We start from the raw sequence: 18,865 nt of genomic DNA, 5'->3' as shown, positions 1-18,865 counted from the left end.
TTTGCCCCCCCCCCCCCAAGCTTTTATTTTCGTTCGAGTAATAGTACAACTCTAATAGTATTACTTATAATAATGTAATTAAAGATAACTTCATTCAGATTTATTTATTTTTATTTCATTTTCCAGATTTTTTTTCCTTTTTTTTAGATTTTCATTGGTGGGCCAGTCATAATGGTCCCGCGGGCCTGATGTGACCCGCGGGCCTGAGGTTGAGTATCACTAAATTTAGCGTTGTCCATTTCGGTTATGTCTGGTCCAATCTGTCAAAGGCAGTCAGAAATAACATTTTACATCACCCTCTACATGTCAATGACCATTAATGGTCACTAGAGGGCGACAGTAAATCAAATGTCTAAAACAAGGGCAGAGGACATTTGCTATTTTTTAAGTTTCAATTTATTGATTTAGATTTTAGACACATTGCCCCTCCTTGCTAAAATATTACTGCACATCTTTTGCTTAATTCTGAGTTTAAGAATCTGCGACGCATTGTGGGCTTGTACATTTTCTGAGTGACAGTTTAATTAAGAGTTACTATACCATAGTTATACAAACTATATAAAATGGCAATCTCAATCTAACCGAGAATTCAAAATGAGGGATAGACCTATAAAACAAACGTGTAAAATAAGCTACAGTAGCCTAAGTCCTTCATTAAACACCACATAAGACACGCAGCAGTTGTTGCTTTCCCAGATCAAATTAAGATATCAAAGAAGCACTTTAATGTTCATAATTATTTTAATTCGGCATAACATTTGTACATAAATACTGAATGTCAGGACTGGTCGAAAGTAGAATCCCTGACACTCATTGGGCTTTAGTCAAGAGTAAAAAAAAAAGTTACTGATTAGGAATGCACTTCACATGCATGTCACACGTCACCATTTCAAATGTACAGCATATTCATGAGTCATCGGTAGCCTACAAAGATTTTACTTAAAATAAATCACTTGCATCTCCACCCTAGTCCAATAACGATGTCAAAGGGGAGACTTGATTGTCCTGCTTTGTCCTATTATACAGGCCCAATTATTGCGTCGTCATAGAGCACTGTCGAGCGTCACAAACAGCCGATCTACCAGATTGCTATGCAACGTCGATCCACCATTTCCGGTAGGTGACACCAGCGTATGATGAAGTATGAATTGAGCATAAGGCTTGGTGGTAGAGATTGTGTGAAAGCATTAGTTATGCTAGGTCTATCATGTCCACGGAAAGAAAGAAAAACTTTAAATTATAACTAAACTAAACAGACATATATAAAAAACACAAAAGAAAACACTGATTTAGACGCGGCAGTTAGGTCACACATTTAAATGAATACAGTACACAAAAAGAGTAAACAAGACAATATTTTGACATGACAACTCAACAGATGGTAATAATGCTTATGGTATAATAATGCATGCAGATAAGATAAGAGCTTTACAGTCTGTTGTGCTTTGGCATGTGATCGGCAACACATTTTAGGGGAACTTAACCGGTATTTCGCGTGATCGTTCCATTGTCAGAACGACATGTGAAAAGTGTGCCAACGCATGCTCTCGAAACAGAAAACTATTGGAAGTGCCGTTTTTCACATGTCCTCCGCAAAACGAAGCGTTACGAATTCACATTAAATACCAGACAACTTCCCTTTCAAGAGAAAGTCCCACAACAAGGTAGAGAGGCCAAATTCCAAACCAAAACTCATAGTCCTACTGTCCTACACCCATTCCCTTATGGAGCTCCCCTGCCAGAAGTCTAAATATTGGGACAGTGAGGGTATTCAAGTGGCGCCAGGCCTTGTACTTCCATAGGGCGACATTCAGAGACCGTTATTAGTCCTGAAGAGTTTGGAACAGTGCCAAAGTCAACTGAGGCGCTGAAATTGGCTGATTACGCTTTACCTAACCCCCCCCCCCCCGCCCCCCCCACCATTCTCTTTTTTACTTTCTCTGGTGCGTCGTTACGTTCAGAAACTGAAGATGGCGTTCCCAGCAGGGCTAACGCTGATGAGAGTATTTCCATTGGCCGCGTCCCAGCCCGTTTCCGACAACCAGTCGTGGGAGGTCACCCCAATGTCCAGGACCTGGGGGTTAGTACGTGACACGGCGAGTCTGAGGAAGAGGGAGAAATGTGATGTTTTTTTTCTATTAGCCGAGGACCAGAAGATGACGACAAATAACTAGGCACAAGTATGATTTCAAAACAAAGGATTAGTATTTACAGAAACAACAGTTCATTAGGTTATGCTATTTTCATTCATGGATGTTAGTGATGTTCTCTGCAGCTATGCAATGATTGCAATGACAACTAAAAATCTATAATCCAACTATAAATGCAGTCTGTGTGTACGTACATCTGAAATCCATGTAACTTGAGAACCGTTCGCCCCGCAGACTTCAAATTCGACACACGCGTTCCACACCCCCAACAGGGAGTGCAGTGCCTGATGTAGAGTCGGTCTGACCCACGGTTGTCAAGAACCGCCCCAAAAAGCCTCTGTGTCCATATATGGAGCTGGCCTGTTCTGACATCTGCATAGACTCCATATTTGGGCACATAACTGGTGGGGACGGAGGAGCGCCGGAGCAACCGCGGCAATGCCAAAAGTAAAGTGACAGTCGCCGCTTTCATATAAGAGTATAGGTGGTGGGGGGGGGGGTCTTTCATATATGGAGTATACGGGGGTGGGGGGGCTTTCATATATGGAGTATACGGTACGAACATGTCCGTAGATGGCTGATGCGCCCCTCACTTCACATGGGTGTGATCTTTTCATTATATAAATTTAGAATACAAAATAAATATAAATGTGAGCGTACATTCCAGAGACTATTTAGCATCTGTATACCTTTGTAATCCCAAGGGGAAATTCAATTTTATTGGGTAGGCCCTAAAATTATGATCGTGGGGAATTATTTTGAGTAGTTTCCTGCCTGATGACCACAAATCAGTGACTACAACATGACGTAAGTTACCATCCGCTCCCGACCGGATCACACGGCGATTTAGTAACACGGACCAGGCTTTCCTCCGAGGTGGAAACCCTGGTGACGCGAGGTTACAGAACTGGTTCTAGGTGAGGGGTCCAGGGACCCCCAGGACAGGACCAAAGCAGTGGCCATAGCTTTTGTTAAGCAGCCTTTCTTGCCGCTGTTCCTGCAACTACAGTACCTTGCAATTAACCCTTCGCTAAGTCCCTCCCCAACCCGTCCTTGTCCAATAGGCACGTTAGCAGCGAGCTAGGGCAAGCTGTCCTTCACCATTGAGATGCGTGTTAAATGACAGGATTTCTCCATATAAATAATCGATCATTTCAGTAGCAGGAGCATCAAAATCTAGTCAACAAGGCCTGCAGTAGGCTATGCAATGGACAAATGTGCATGACATCATTTATTTTAAATAAACTAGAAATACGATGAAATTACAAGAGAAACCGTATCCAACATCAACTTTAACGAGCACCAGACAGGAGTTTTCATGTTGCACGGTAAGACATTAGTATTATTGCCGTCACCTGGGTGGGTCAGTCGTGTAACTTTCCAGACGGTAAGCTGTGTATGTGTTCAACAACACAGCCATGCAAAATAACATCGACAGCTATGAGGTTACGAAAGCTTGTCTTGCATAGCAACAGTTGCTAAACTAGACTATTACATGTCTATATTGGTAGATTCGGTACTAGGCGGAGAGATATCCAATCGTCTGGCAAAGCAAGACTATGTCTATATTCTATAGTATGTTACTGGGAATCTAAAGAGATGAATTACTGTTGGTGGATTGAGGTTATGTTAGTATGACGAGCTTCTACAGTTAACAAGGCTTTTTTTAATTTATGGATAGCAGTGTACAATTTTACCTGGAGATGACCCATAGCTATTCAAAGCAAAGCTGGAGATACAAGCACAATAGATGGATTATAATTTAGAGCCTGGCTTTAGTTTCAACCATAGAGTTTCTTCTGGTTGATATCAAAATGCTTTTTTATAATTAGTCATTCTCATACCATTATCTAGCCATTAATTGTGATCCATTTCATACAATGTTCTGTCTCTAAGCCCACCAGATGGGAACAACAGTGTCCTGCAGTACACAGGAAGCACCAGCATGAGGCCTGCTAAGATCATTTTAGGCAGTGTAATTTGATGAGAATGTTTTGGTGATTGGGAAAATGTGGTTTAAACCGAATCCAAGAGGATTCCGTTTTCAAACACACAGTGGAAATCTTCTCTCACCTGGAGAAAGCTTCCTCCAAACCATCTTCTGTTTCCTAGAAGATAAAAAAGAAATGTTATTCTTCGATTGTGTCGAGCTGAACAGCGTTGGATTTTTAGATTGCCGTTATCTCTTGGTGCGTTCCATCCGTTTAGTAGTGGATAAAAATCATCATCCGTGTAAATACTCATTTCCAACAAACACTCGCATGGAAACGTTTATAAAGTGGTTGATGTCGAGTGTGCGTCTTACCGAGGCTGGCGGCTTGTTGTTGTTGTTATTGTTCTCAGAGGGCCTGTGGTTGTCTACTTGAACGTCTACAACATTGCCGTTGGTCTCCAGCATCACATCAACATCGCCGTTGGTCTCCATCACCACATCAACATGGTGAACATGCACGTCAAAGTCCAGCAGGTTCTCCGTGATGACATCTGGGAACCAGCAATGTTCCATCAACTCAAAACCAGCAATGTTCTCTTTACATCTCCATATTTACATCACTGGTTGCTAGAGCTGGCCGGTGTTAGCTTTTTCATACCGGTTATCCTCTCCATAATGTTGACAAATTGCTGCAGTTTTTCCTTTTCTTTTTTCAGCCTCCGTCTCTTGTCAGAACACACACTACGAAATGGATAAGTCATCAATGCACTGTGACCACTGGCTTTGCAGCAGTGTGCTTGTTGACTGAGACAAGCTTGTTCATTTAGAATGTAGTTTATCAGCCATTTATCAGTTCAATCTTGAGGATTCAAATGTCTTGGCTTTGTAAACAACATTCCGTGTGAGCATTAGAAAATCTGATCGGTGACTTGTTAACGTTTGGTTCCGAGTGAGCCCGTTCTCCAAGAAGTATTTTTGCATCGATTTGTACAACCACAGGAGCCACAACCTGCTATAGTGCATCCGATCTGTGTTGTATTATAAAAACACACTACCACACCTAAAGAACCCTCCACAGTGGAGGGATATATGACGTCAACAGCCTAACTAAGCTCTCTTTATAAACAAACATAATATTTCATATTGATTATTACTAAAGAAATGGACTAAGCACTGTCGGTAAGTAAACGAGACATCATCGGCTCCTGTTGTAGCCAATTGTTTTACTTGCCAGCACGTCTCATATTGACCTATGCAGATTCAGCTGATCCACATAAAATCCAACGTGTTTAAGCTTGCTTAACCTTGAAATAGATCCAACTCTACTGGCCGGCTCTGGATGATACATTTGTGTGTGTGTGTGTGTGTGTGTGTGTGTGTGTGTGTGTAAAGAGCGAAGCCAAAGAGCAAAGCCAAACAACTTGACCAAATACTGTTCTGTTTCGGTTGCTATAGGCAGTTTGTCTGTGTGGAGGAGGAGGTGCCTTAAGTGAACATGTCAACTGTCAACCCTGTTAATTGTTTCCTTGTAAAATTTATTGTAATTTGTGGATTCAAATAAAGAACTTGTGTGTGTGTGTGTGTGTGTGTGTGTGTGTGTGTGTGTGTGTGTGTATGTGTGTGTCTTCACCTGTCCCTTTCAAACTGCCCACGCTGTTGGATCTGGAACTGCTGCTAGCCTCTCCAGCTGAGCCAGACTTCACTCTCTTCTCTTTTTCTAAGAAAAGAAGAAAAAAAAAGAAAAAAAAGAGACATTTATCTCCGTCATCAGAAGAAGATACCACAAGCAGCTGATGTTGTGTCCTGGAGATGTCCTTGGTGTTTGAAACTTGAGTTGGATCGGATGAATCCAGAGTCCAGACACAAGCTGGATAGTGGATAGTGTGTGTGTGTGCGTGCGTGCGTGTGGGGGGGGGGGGGAATGGTGACGTGCATTTACCTACCCTCTTTGGCCCCCTGCCAAAACTCGAACGCCACCCTGAAGGCCTGGGCCACTGTTAAAGTCACTGCCTGAGCCTGGAGAACAGGAGAAACATCATCAGCAAGCGTAAAACAATTATCGTATCTGTAATGTAATCGCCGTTGACAATGTTTGCAGACAATGTGTTTAGGTATTGTAAAGTGACACTGGAAACAAACAGATCAGTGGTTCTCAACTGGCTTTGCACAAGGAGGGACCCACGTTTTGCCTTCAATACATAACCGTGCCCCCGCTTATCATCTACTGTGACATGGTACTATACAGTGTACACAAAGCTATACCATCTACAGTAGAGAATGACGCGATGTTGTCGTGCTGCGTAACACGACATACGCATGCTGTGTAAAGTCTAACTCAAAGACAAAAACAAACAGATACACGAGATAGGAGGGGGGGGGGGATTTCGAAGGCTATGACAGGGTCATAAAATAGTGGCAGTCACACCGTACGTGACATCAACATCCACTAAGCAGGTCATGGTCAATGCCATCTCTAATCGCCATGGGTGGTGGAGCAAGCCCAATTCATACTTATACTTACACGATTAGGATGTGGAAAATAGACACGATACAAGTTGTGAACTTGGGCTATTTCATAGTCTATGTTCGGCACACAACACCATACGACAGATAGCACAGATTAGGCATGGGGGAGATGGGGAGGAGGGGGGTCTTGGAATGTAATCCATGAAGACGGACAGGAGGACGACGAAGGGAAGATGAGAGGAAAAGTTCCCTTCTTCTTGACTTCTTCAGAAACACAGGGAGTTGACGGATGGGGCTTAGAAGAGTAGCCGCCGTCTAGGGTTTCCAGGGTGGGGGGGGGGGGGGGATTTAAAAATCACACCCGTGTAAACTGAGTGGTGCCTTTTTTTTTGTTATAGTTAATGTACTGTGCGCTGTACTGCAACAGTCGAGAAATGACAAAGTTACCGTATGGGGGTCCCTGGGAACATCCAAACCCCCAGGAACGCGCCCAGCCCGGGGCCGGCGACCCCGCACCGCATGCGAAACGGTTGCGAAATGACCCGAGTGGCTGCACCACCCAAAAATAACTGCACTACACACTGCACAGAAGAAATGCAAAGACTTTGTGGGTCCTCCACGTTAGGACAATATGATTTATTGTCGGAGCAATGTGCACGGGTTTGTCTGAGACCATTTCTCTTCACTAGTCTACCGCTAAATTGAATCTAGACGTCACTCGACATATCGAGTAGGTGGATATTTCCCCATCGTCTGTATAGGATCAGTAGAATAATTATTGATTCCACTCAACTTATCACACAACAGCCAACACCTAATTCCAACAAGCACAATTTGGTGTTCAACAGACACTCTTATACAACATACAGAGCCATGATGTGCAAGAGCAAGCAGAATTGATGGAAGAATCAAGTTGTGTCATTTCCCGTTCGGTCAACTCACCACTTTCCTTTTGGAGCACAGGTAGGCGTGGCACTCCAGTGTTCCATTCGAGGTGTTTTGGGCGATGTAGGCAAACACCTTGTCGTGCAGCTTGTCGGCCGTACAGTAGGATATTCTGCAGACAGTCAAACTGAGTTTTAACCATGTATGTCTGAACTACCCATGATCTACTAGTAGAGTGCAGTCGCAAATACAATCTGCTCAGATTTACACTTTAAAAAAAAAAATTAAAATATCCTTGAAATTGTAGTGTTTCAGAGAATCACTGATCTAGACCTGTGGTTCTCAACCTTTTCAGGCCGTGACAGCCCCTGCCCCCCAGGAGACCCCCCCACCACCCTGACAAGCACTTGGAATTGAAGGAGTTGAGGCATTACATTTCGTTTGACTCAGTTCCACAGAAGAATACTGTGAAAATAGCAGATCTACAAGCTCACACAACACCTACTATTTAAAAAGCAATCTTAGCCTATCTCAGGATGGCACAGATCTGTGTTGATCACATGACTATAGAGATAGTGTATACCGATTCGCGTGATGTATGGATAGAATGTGTACGAGTAATGAAATGTGTTTAGCAAAGATCTGCCTCATGGTGGTGCTACAACAGGCTGTTCTGAAGAATTTGGGGCAGAGGTTTGTCATTGGCATCCATTCCAGGGAGTGTGTGCGCGCAGAGTTTGCCGGAGATTAGCTGTACACAGACAGACTGAGTGCAAAATATACTCTCCCCGTGCCTTCTGCCTGGTGGAGACAATTATTAAGCATAGGCGTGTGTGTGTGTGTGTGTGTGTGTGTGTGTGTGTGTGTGTGTGTGTGTGCGCCTCCCCCTGGCCAGCCGGGGCGCCTGATGGAGGGGAAAGGAACTGGTTGGAATAACGTGTTCCTTCCACGTGCTACGTCCAACCAGGGAAACTCCCCCCTGTCAGGTGTAAAGGAGCAAATTGGACACTCAGGCATGAAGGAAGCATGAGTTCAAGTCCGTTGCTCTCCCCTTGTCCCCCATATATGGGGACTAGGTTGGTGGAGGGTGCGTATAGAGCCCAGGATCACATTAGATGATTGACACAGGGGTGAAAAATGGGTTACAAAATAGTGGGATAAAAAGAAAAGAAAAAAAGCATAGGCTATTTTTGTTTTGCCTGTAATGACATAGGGAAGACTCTCACACACACACCTGTATATGGAGATGTTTTCTATCAGCTTGTTGGTGAGTCTGTCGTGTAGCATTATTCCCTGAGGAGACACCTGGAGGGAAATCTTTTGGGATTTCTTTCCACTTGCTTTGGCCTACATTGGAATCAGACAGAAGACAAGTCAGCACAACAAACCAGCCATATTCACATGGAGGGAGGGGGGGGGGGGGGGGGTGGGATTTTACTCTGCAGAATCGATTATTTTCTTAATTATTCTATCGATTACTTAAGAATTATTTGATTGAATATTCAATATTCGTCTAGACGTCTACTTTTTAATACGAAATAGTGAAAACTGCCGAACGAAAAGCTCACAACACATCACATGAGACGTGCTTTGAGCTGGTAGATGGGCTAAATTCACCATTAAAAAACACGAAAAGGAACCTTTTAATTAATACATTACTAATACATAGACATAGTGTGTGTGTGTGTGTGTGTGTGTGTCAAACTATAATTTACTCAATGTCTATCCGTCTGTTTGTCTGTCTGTCTGAAACACTGTCATAGCTCCTCACTGGCGACACCTACATCACTGTAGGCCACCGTTCTCAAACATATACTGTATATCTGCATTGAAACGCACCTTCAGTCCCCAAGCCTCTAGCCTGGGCTTTAGCCACACTGATAAGTAACATGGATTCACTCTCGCTTCCTCCCCGATATCATGGCGACACGTAACTCGACATCACTTCAAACGCGGGTGAAACAGCACAGGCATTGTGGTGGGGAGGGGTGGGGGGGTGCGTTACAGATGGCCATGACCTGTGACTCCTGTAGTCACTTGCGCGTCAAAGCCTTGAAGGACAATGTCACGATAGCGGCTAGCCTACTGCACTGCATGTCATAAAAAACAAAAACATCGCCTCGATCAACTGTCTGATTCAAAATCCCTACAGGGCTGCGTAAACACCCGCAAACGCCTGCCAGTATCGTCTGTACTGTGTACACAGAGTCCAGGGCACTGCTGCCACGTGCGTGTGCCATGTGCGCGTGCCACGTGCGCGTGCCATGTGCGTGCATGTCTCAGCCACAGAGACGTATTTATGCCGAGTCCCAGGAATACACAGACGCCCCTCCCCCAATTCTCTGCACACCACTTGCCTAATATTAATATTAACTTTAACCACTCACCGTGGCCACAATCCTCTTGACTGCGGCTGCCGATAGCTCCTCCCCCTTTGGCTGGTCCACCAGGGTCATGCCGAGGTGACGCAGGTTGAAGGTCATGCCCCCCAGGATGCTCTCCCTGGTGTCCGTCCAGTTCTCCGGAAGCTCTGGAGAGAAAAACACACGCCGGGGCTTGTTTGTTTGGTTGGGTTTTTTTCCCCCAGGAACAGCGTGTTTATTTAGAGAGATACACAGGAAGGCAACTACAGTGTAAACAAGTGTACATTAAGCTTTTAGTCGGGTTCTGCTGCTGTTCAATGCTGACGCATGGCTTGGCAACAACAGCGTATCTAGGCCAGAGGTGGACGTAAAGTCAATATTTTCGCTCTGAGTAAAACGTGTAGCTTGCCAATGAAACAAGAAAAATAAAAGGGGGGGGGGGGGCTGGATTGTGTAGACTCTGGCATGATAGTGTCTTGTGAAGGAGTGTTTAGGACAACAGTATGAACTTCTCAAGTCTCTGCCATTCAGAACACATTTTACACATTTTCCATTCTTTTTTACTTTCTTCAACCGTGTGTATGTGCAATATATATGCCTAAAGTTTAACACATCGTATCGGCCGAGTCTAGTTATTTTTTAGATTAATCAGATGGATTGATCAGTCCGTCTTTACAGGTAAACAAGCCAAAGTAACAGCTTGAACAGATCTACAAGCTCACAATAATATTAAAATGTATTTAAGTTAAATCTGACTTGCCCTAGGCCTGCAGTGCAGACACCCTGTTAGATGTATTTTTCAGAATGGACACAATTATTATATTTCTGACTTCAACATGCCTCTCGTTCAAAAAGCAAGCAAAAATATGTCTCACGGTTTTTGTCCAGAACAGAAGGGGGGGGGGGGGGCTTTACAGAGTAAAAGCAGCCATATCTTCAAAATCGGGAATGAACCCATAAATGTGCCAACGGTCAGGTTCTAACTTCTAGATAACAAGTACTTGAGGGAACAGTTGCTGCCTGAGCCTGCATGGTGTCTTATCAAAGAGAGTGTGTGTGTGTGTGTGTGTGTGTGTGTGTGTGAGACAGACTGAAGTGACCAATGTTTGCTGTGAATAAGTTCATGTGTTGCCTATATTCTGTACATTTAGGGCTTGTTTGGACTCAAGCACTGAGACACGTGATGTTTCGAGTGCGTAGTTCCGTAGTATATCAGAAGCAACTGAAAATATTTGTGCCCTTGATAATGTATTTTATAAATGTGGACTCAAATAAAGAAATCGAAGTGTGTGTGTGTGTGTGTGTGTGTGTGTGTGTGTGTGTGTGTGTGTGTGTGTGTGTTATCAAAGTGTGCATGGAGAGAGGGCCTGGCCCTGACCCCCAGTGTGTTTACACAGAAGATTCCCACAGCAATGTGGAGGAGGGCCGCCAACTCACAACCGGCGTTGCCAAGTCTGCTTATTATACGAGACGTTGGGCTGGTTTTTCTGTCAGTGTCAAGCCACTTGTAAATATTGGTAGTTTGAGGTTTTTTGGGATTCTTTTTAAGTTTATACCGGTAGTTGTTATTTTGGGCTTGCTTCCAAAATGCAGTTTAAACCAGTGGTTCTCAAACATTCATGTCAAGGACCCCCCCCCAAATCAATATGTCCCTGAGCTAAAAGTATTTTTGTGACCGCTGAATCAGGATTTGTATTAAATGGGTTTTTTTTTTCAATCAAAATATTTCACTCTATTCAAAATAGTAGCAGAACTACAAGCTCAATATGCATCGCATACTATTTTCAAATAGCTGATTGTGTAGGTTTAAAGTGCTCATGTAGCCTGGTTGATCTTTTGGGCTAGTTTTCATATGCCTAGATGCTCATTTCTTTCTCTTGCTGAATCTGGCAACACTGCTCAGAACCTCAGTTTCCTAGAAATGCTCCTAGTTGAACTCTTCTGGGAGGAAGGCGCTGCATACCGCATATAATGTTAGCCATCTCATCTCACGTGCACACATGCCCAGTAAACCTCTGAAGCACTTGAACCCTATAGCATCCCGTCTTGAACCCTATAGCATCCCCAATAGCATCCTGGTGGGAACTGCACCATAGATCCCAAGTCCCGTTAGTCCGAACATGCAAAATGGCCAATGTGAGCATGTAGATCAGCTATATTTTGGGCCAATATATTAGGGCGGCCTAGCCCTAGACTGTAGTAATAGACAACTGGGGGACTGGGAGTCTCTGGTCAGACCTGATTTACACTTTGTTGTACGACGAAAACAGCCGACCTACAAGCTCACGACACATCTCGTGAGATTGTAGATCTGCAACTTTCACCTATGGAGACATGCCCCAAAAATAGGGACGGGCAGAATAATTATTCATTATACAATGTTGTTATTATGGTTGCTTAATCCAACCATTATATTTTACCATCACTTACAGGCCAATAAATTATGATCATTGATATTTGGCATCCTGAAAGAGCCTAGATGTCTCCACTAGGAGATATTGTTTTGGTACACAGCCCATCTTGTTATGGTTCAGCTTGTCCTTGTAGCATCTAGTAGAACTATGAGAGGTGTGCTCTTTGGCTGAACTACAGTACCAGTATGTACACTCACTGACCCGAGTGCTATTGTATTTCTCCCCCATGATGTCATGTACATTAAAGCATAAGCATGACACCACCTAGGATAAAGTCTCGACTCGTAGGACCTCATCAGTTAAGAGTTTCACGACAGACGCCAGCTTTGAAAGCGTTTACTGCAACGCAGGGTCCAGGGACGGCCGTACTGGAACATGTGGCCTTGTTTTGGCCTGGTTGTGAAACACAGGCATGCAGATGCAGGTACTACGTACCATGCAGCCAGGTACCATGCACTGCTGACCCAGTTAAATACAAAGGGCCGGAGGTTCAAAGGTCGGCTCTCCTGACACGTGAGGGAGACAGCCGTGTGACTGCACGCAAGTGACCTGAGAGACCAAGTGCAATCCAGATGAACTGGTGGGAACAGGTCCATCAGCTCCTGTACTTCCAAGAGAAGATTAATTATAGTAATAAAAATATCGATAAGTTCTAAGAGCAAGAGAATACTTATATAGACAGAATACTTAAGTCCTTGAGTTAACCCAATTTATGCCTTATTGGTGCTTTATTGTATAATGATGCCACTGCCAATCTTCCAAAAATATATATATCAGGAGCAAAAAAAGTGATCGGGACACCCTTATTAAAAATCATAAATTGACCAAGATATAATTTAGACCACAAGTACAAGATCACAAATCAATCTAAAAGAAAGCACAGGACGGAGCAAATTCTCCTGGTCCGAGTTCCAAAAGTAATTACATTTTTACTAATTTCAGACATTGATAGACCACTCCACACACATACACACAGGAGTGTGAAATCCCTTCCTCCAACACGCTGGGACAACACTGGGCAAACATGCTGATCAAAAGGACACACTGACAGGCAGTTCACGTCCTCCAGGCGTTTGTGTGTGTCCACAGCAAACACTAAATCACTGTGGAAACCCAACTGTTGGCTTGTGACACAGGACCACACTGGGACTGGATGCCAAATCCTGCTTCTTAAACTAATCTTTGCCTCTACCCGACTGTAAGGATACACAGAACTATTCCAATAGGGCTTGCAAACCTCAGGGGGAAAAAAAGCACCCTTCGGGCATTTGGCCTCGTCCTAACCTGAAAGGGAGATCCCATGTTTGTTATAGGGGGTAAAAAGGAGGGGAGCAAGTACCGATCCCTGAGGGACCTCGGTTAACCCATTTTGACCCGAGATCAGATTCTAAAAATATCTTCTAGTTCTACATCCCGACAGTTTTCTGAAAAAGCTATGTTTCTATGTCAGTCGTTTCCATGTCAAGCATAACATAATGCCAACACCAAAAGGGGTTCCCACCCAAAATAACCTGGAAAATGTTTGAAAATGAAATTCAATAAGTGGGTAAAATCCTATCATTCTGTATGTCTATCATGTATAGAACATGATTGAAATAAATTACAAAGAAGCTTTCCTGGTTTTAATGGGTTAAAATACTCCATACCAATAATCCTACCATATCGATTAGGCAAAATAACATTTGATTCAATAAAGAAAGTTACATAATGGAGCTTTAATGCAGAACTATTTTTGGATATAAAAATAGCTGGGTATGCAACATGGTACCAACTAAATAAAAAAAAATTGACTTTTGAATGAATACATTTTATTTTGTATTATTGTTTTGATGTGCTGTTCAGTTTAAAAATGTTGTGAAGTTTAAAAATGTTGTGAAAAGAAGTGAACCCCCAAGTAGTCTAGGACCTGACTAAGATATGTATGCACTTCATTTAGGAGAGAATATCGCAACCGTTCTTGACTAATATGAACCCCCGCGAACAACTTGGGAACTGGTGAACAATTCTCTATCCGGGGCGAAATACCCGAAAATGACTGCGCCCTTTTAAAAATGACCGCTACTTCAAACATGGCTCTACCTTCTAAACCGTTGGAGCTACAGATTTCCTGGGGTGCTCAAAATGTTCAGAATGCTCATGTTTGTTGAATCCGTGCCTGAGCTAGTAGCAACCCTCCGGGTCATCATATAGTGGCCAATTCCAAAGAGCCAAAGAGAGAAATCTCGAGTTCATGCAAGGATTCTAGATCAAATATACTGCAGAGCTTGTACACAGTGAGAGTATACTATGTACACAGGTGATAAAACGGGTCTGCAGGGTTAAGTCTCTGCGGATGCGGTGCTAAAAACAAACATTCGAGAGGCACTTGGCAGTGATTGTAGGGCTGACTGGGCACCTAAACTGAGAAATAATTCAAGGCATCAATGAGCCAGAAAAAACTAACAATTCTTGATAGACAACGCAAACATTTGCATTTAAATACCGGTAGATCAGTTGACAATAACTGCAGGAGATATAACATATTAACAAGGCATAACACTAAATACAGTGGTATTGTGTGTTCTCATGCATAACTAAAATGCACATGCAGTCCTCATATTAAATAAATCATAGTATGTGATGATGTGAACAAGGCTGAGGTTTGACAGGTAATGAGATGGCTCAGATCCCCTAAGCCTAAAGTATCCCCAACCACTCGTCTAATTTGGTTTGATCAAATTTAACGTATACTCCATTATACGACAAAGTATAAATCAGGCTTTAGCCTAAAAGGGGAAATGGAGTTTCTTTCTAGGTATTGAAGAAAACGGGGATATAAATCTCAACACTATAACGAAGTGCCCCGTCTTCATTACAGTGCGTCACAGACAGACAAGACTCGTATATATCGTACTGCATGGCGCCCCCGAGTGCTTCACAATGAACAAGCAACACTTGTTCAGTTTATCCTCCTTTAGAAATAAATACAAGACATATTGTAGAGGGTCCACATTCCTAGTCCAGTGGGTCAAATGTAGGACACAAATCCTTGGTCCAGCCTTGCGGTCCCCGACTCCCCGGAGATTAAAGCAAAAACAAGGCCCAATAATATGCGATTTGAGAGACTGTGTGGAAGATTGAGGATTTTTAGGCTTTGCTTTTTATGAAATGTCCGAGACCATTTTTAGGGTTCTGGATCCTGTATTGCTGGTTATAAAACACTCGAGGGAAAGCCACGCTGAACTCTATGGAATCCTAAATGACTGAAATCAGTCATGGCTCATGGCGCCGACTGAGAACTTTAATCCATGGGTCTTGTGGGCCAGCAGCAGGTGACTGGGTGTGGAGGTCACCGTCTGAGGGATGTGGGTCAGTTGGGTAAGGAGTGTTAGCGTTTGCCCGATAACTGGGAATAAGTTAAGTAAGGTCTTTCACACACATTCATAGTTTACACCGATGGCGGAGGAAATTATGCAAGGCAAGAAGGCGCCAACCTGCTCATCGGGAGCAATTCAGATGCTCAAGGACACTAACTAACGACACTAACTCTGACGGAGCCCGGCATCGAACTGGGAACCTTTGCGATTCCCATGCGGCCACTCTACCCCTGATCCACTGCCACCCCTGGAGCACAAATACATTACGGTCCAGATTGGAGCTCAGTAACTGGGTCCTAGCTAGCCCATTAAGACCGATTCTACGAATGCCTTCTAAAATATGCATTTCTGACCATGTTCAAGATGTACAAGCTCGCGGCACGGCACAGCACAAAGTGATGTGCTGTGAGCTTGCATCTCTGATAATTATGAACAGCCATCGCAAAAATCTAAACTCACACAGATGCTTTCCCAGTTTAGCATGCCTACAAAATGGACCATTGCTTACATTTGAACACAAAAAAGGGGGAAAAAATAAAATAAATAAAAAAGTTAAAGTTCATAGAAACCTATGACATGGCCAAAATGTCAATGCCAGAGACCCCAGGGTTAAAGTGGTTGAATTAACTGCAGCCAACAACTTGAGGCCAACTTGAACTTGAACGCACAGTAGCATGCAGTGCACTGGCTGACCTGCAGCATTCCTGCTCGTTGTTATGGTTCTACAGACAAGTAAAGACTCATGCCGCTTATAGAGACAGAGAGCTCCCAAACCAGAGATCAAGTGAGATTTAAAGTGTTACGGGGCTGAGCAACGTCACAGTGGACTCTCGGTGTGAGCAACAATGCTCAAAACATTTACAAGACAAAAGGCAGAGGGGAAAGCACTTAATCATTTGACCCCCCCCCCCCCCCCCCCCCCCCCCCACCCACCTTGTCAATAGAGTAATGTACAGGGCGGTGAGGTGATGATGTTGACGGTGATCCTCCACCCCATAAACAAAAAACACATGTGAAGTGAACTGGGGAACCCCCCAGCCTGACATTAAGCACTAGTTGAACTTGAGGCATTACATTTTGTTTGACAGAAATAGTCACTTCACCTTCATCTGGGGACCCCTCAAAAATATCATGTGAGTGACTCAACTTCAATGCTTTTGTGAATCCTTGTTGAAATAACAAATAAACTTGCCTTGCCTAATGAATCATACGGATAGGTATGTACACGTTTAAACTTTGGCAAGTGGACACGTTTAAACGTTGGCAAGTGGACACGTTTAAAGTTTGGCAAGTCAAGTGGATGCACTTGCCACATCAACAGTTAAGGAAAATATTAAAAATAGAAATGCATGTTTGCTACGTTTTGCGAAACTGTCTACAAACGATGAAAATCGGTCTTTACTTCTTAAAATCAGTTCGTTAAGCAACTTTAACAAATAAGCCAAACTGTTAGCTTCACTGGAAAACGATTTGAATCATAAATTAACCTTTTCTTTTTAAAAAAAGTAGCCTTACTTTTGTGCCGGCCGTAACTCCAGGACTGTTTGGCGATACTTGGACTTCGGATAATGGCTCTTCCAGCCGACTTCAAGGCGTCCATCGCAGTGTTGTGTTTTCTTTTCTAAAAGTTTGGTGCCAAACAAGCCGTGTGCTCGCAGCTGAAGCTGGAATGTTGTTGTCTGGAGAGTGGACTGAATGCTGCCTGCAGTGCTGATGGCGATTAACCCTCTGATTTGAAATTGAACCTCTGGCAGTGGGCGGGGACAACAACGTGCCACTCAAACGTATTCTTCGCCGTACGCCGGTGTCGCTTGTAATAGCACGATTCCAGTGGTGGATGCATGAATTAGCAGTAGTTTTTGTTATTGTTTTGCTTAACTAAATACTCTGTTGCAACGTACTAAAAGCCTGTATTCAAAGTTTGAGTTGAGTAAAAGTCCCAACTTAAGTGTCCTATAGCCATAGGCCTATAGGGCCCCAGCTAAAGTAGATAGTTACTGTACTTAAGTACAATTTTGAGGCATTTGTACTTTAATACTTGAGTATTTCCAATTTCCAATACTTTTACTTCTACTCCACTACATTTCAGGTCCAACATTTTTACTTTATCTCCACTGTATACCGGTACATTTTAAAACTTGGTCTGTTTGTCAGACGTATTCACAAGTCACAAGTCAATATCACTCTGAGAGAGAGAGAGAGAGAGAGAGAGAGAGATCGCATCCCTTTAATCTAGTGGTTAAGATGTTGAAGGCCTAATTGAAGACTGCTTTAATCAGACATCACCCACACCCCATAAATGTGTGCATATGTTTGTGCAAATTGTATGAAATTGTATATGTTTTTCCATACCCGAGTAGTACTCTTGCGACTTGCGAGGGAGGGGAAAGTGGGAGGGGGAGTGTGTTTTGGTATACACTTGGATTTCACTCCAGACAATGGTATCCTACACTATATCATCTGCATGGCAAGTGGACACAGGTCTGGATCCCAGTCCCTCGGGCAGACAGGTGGCAGGCCTATATAGGGTCAATCCTTCGTAAACATGTTCAAAGTGTATGTAAGCCTGCCCTGCATCACGCAGGCCCGGCTCTTGTAAGCGAAAACACGAACCGCAGTTCCAGCTTTAGGAGTTTGCATACATTTTGAATATGAAATAGAGAACTGACCGTAATGGGTTACATATTATATGTACCTGGACTATTACAAGGAAAGGCTCTGATGAGGTCATCTGGTCAGTCATATATATATATATTTTGGCATACAACGGTGCTGCGCAGCTAAAATAAAGCAGCCTACAAGCTCACAGCGTGTTGCATTGACATTGTACATCAGCTATTTTCAAATAGCCAAAGTGTGCTTAGGTGGTTCCTACCTGTCATTCTAGACAGAGTCTAGGATAGATTAATAACTTGGTGTTATTTGTATTTTCCAGTATCTGAATGAACTTGCGGATGTTCAACAAAGTATACATTTCAACAGCAGAGGGCAGCATGCTACTGCCTATAGTGTGGAGTCAATGCCATGATAAAGAAGCTACTGCTTTAAAGAACAGCAGTTTCCTGACAGCAACAAGGTCCTGGGTTTGAATCACACTGTGGGCTGACTAGGCCTTTCTTTATGCAGTCCCGAGAGACATCCTATGCATGTCAAAAGGCATGGCAACCCACTGCGCTTAATGGTTAGGAGTAGGACGGGTTAAATGCAGAGGACATTACCCCAGGTGAAGGAGTTTAAGTATCTTCGGGTCTCTTGTTCACGAGTGAGGGGAGGACGGAATTGGGAGATCAGCTGGAGA

General features: G+C 43.4%; 1 protein-coding gene across 1 annotated transcript; it reads right to left on the bottom strand.

Moving 5' to 3' along the window:
* Positions 1-722: 722 nt before the first annotated feature.
* Positions 723-17,280, bottom strand: ldlrap1a (low density lipoprotein receptor adaptor protein 1a). The gene is made up of 9 exons (XM_080787335.1): positions 17,083-17,280; positions 9,822-9,964; positions 8,669-8,781; positions 7,492-7,606; positions 6,027-6,099; positions 5,714-5,800; positions 4,456-4,634; positions 4,224-4,258; positions 723-2,102 (listed from the first exon to the last, which is right to left on the bottom strand). Exons 1-9 carry the CDS (start codon positions 17,165-17,167, stop codon positions 1,958-1,960), a joined length of 975 nt encoding a protein of 324 aa, XP_080643461.1. The 5' UTR covers positions 17,168-17,280; the 3' UTR covers positions 723-1,957.
* Positions 17,281-18,865: the final 1,585 nt, after the last annotated feature.

The sequence above is a fragment of the Protomyctophum bolini genome (assembly GCF_963924005.1).
Source record: "Protomyctophum bolini genome assembly, chromosome: 17".
Lineage (NCBI taxonomy): Eukaryota > Metazoa > Chordata > Actinopteri > Myctophiformes > Myctophidae > Protomyctophum > Protomyctophum bolini.
The sequence above is the reverse complement of the archived record's forward strand: the minus strand, read 5'-3'. Positions and strand labels throughout refer to the sequence as shown.

What these genes read in the sequence shown, in the direction of transcription:
- ldlrap1a (XM_080787335.1), bottom strand. Translation starts at nt 17,167, where the DNA reads ATGGACGCCTTGAAGTCGGCTGGAAGAGCCATTATCCGAAGTCCAAGT. An exon ending in GAGTTACGGCCGGCACAAAA is followed by an intron (nt 9,965 to 17,082) that starts GTAAGGCTACTT and finishes TTTTCTCTCCAG; the next exon opens with AGCTTCCGGAGAACTGGACG. An exon ending in GAAAACATCTCCATATACAG is followed by an intron (nt 7,607 to 8,668) that starts GTGTGTGTGTGA and finishes GACTGTCTGCAG; the next exon opens with AATATCCTACTGTACGGCCG.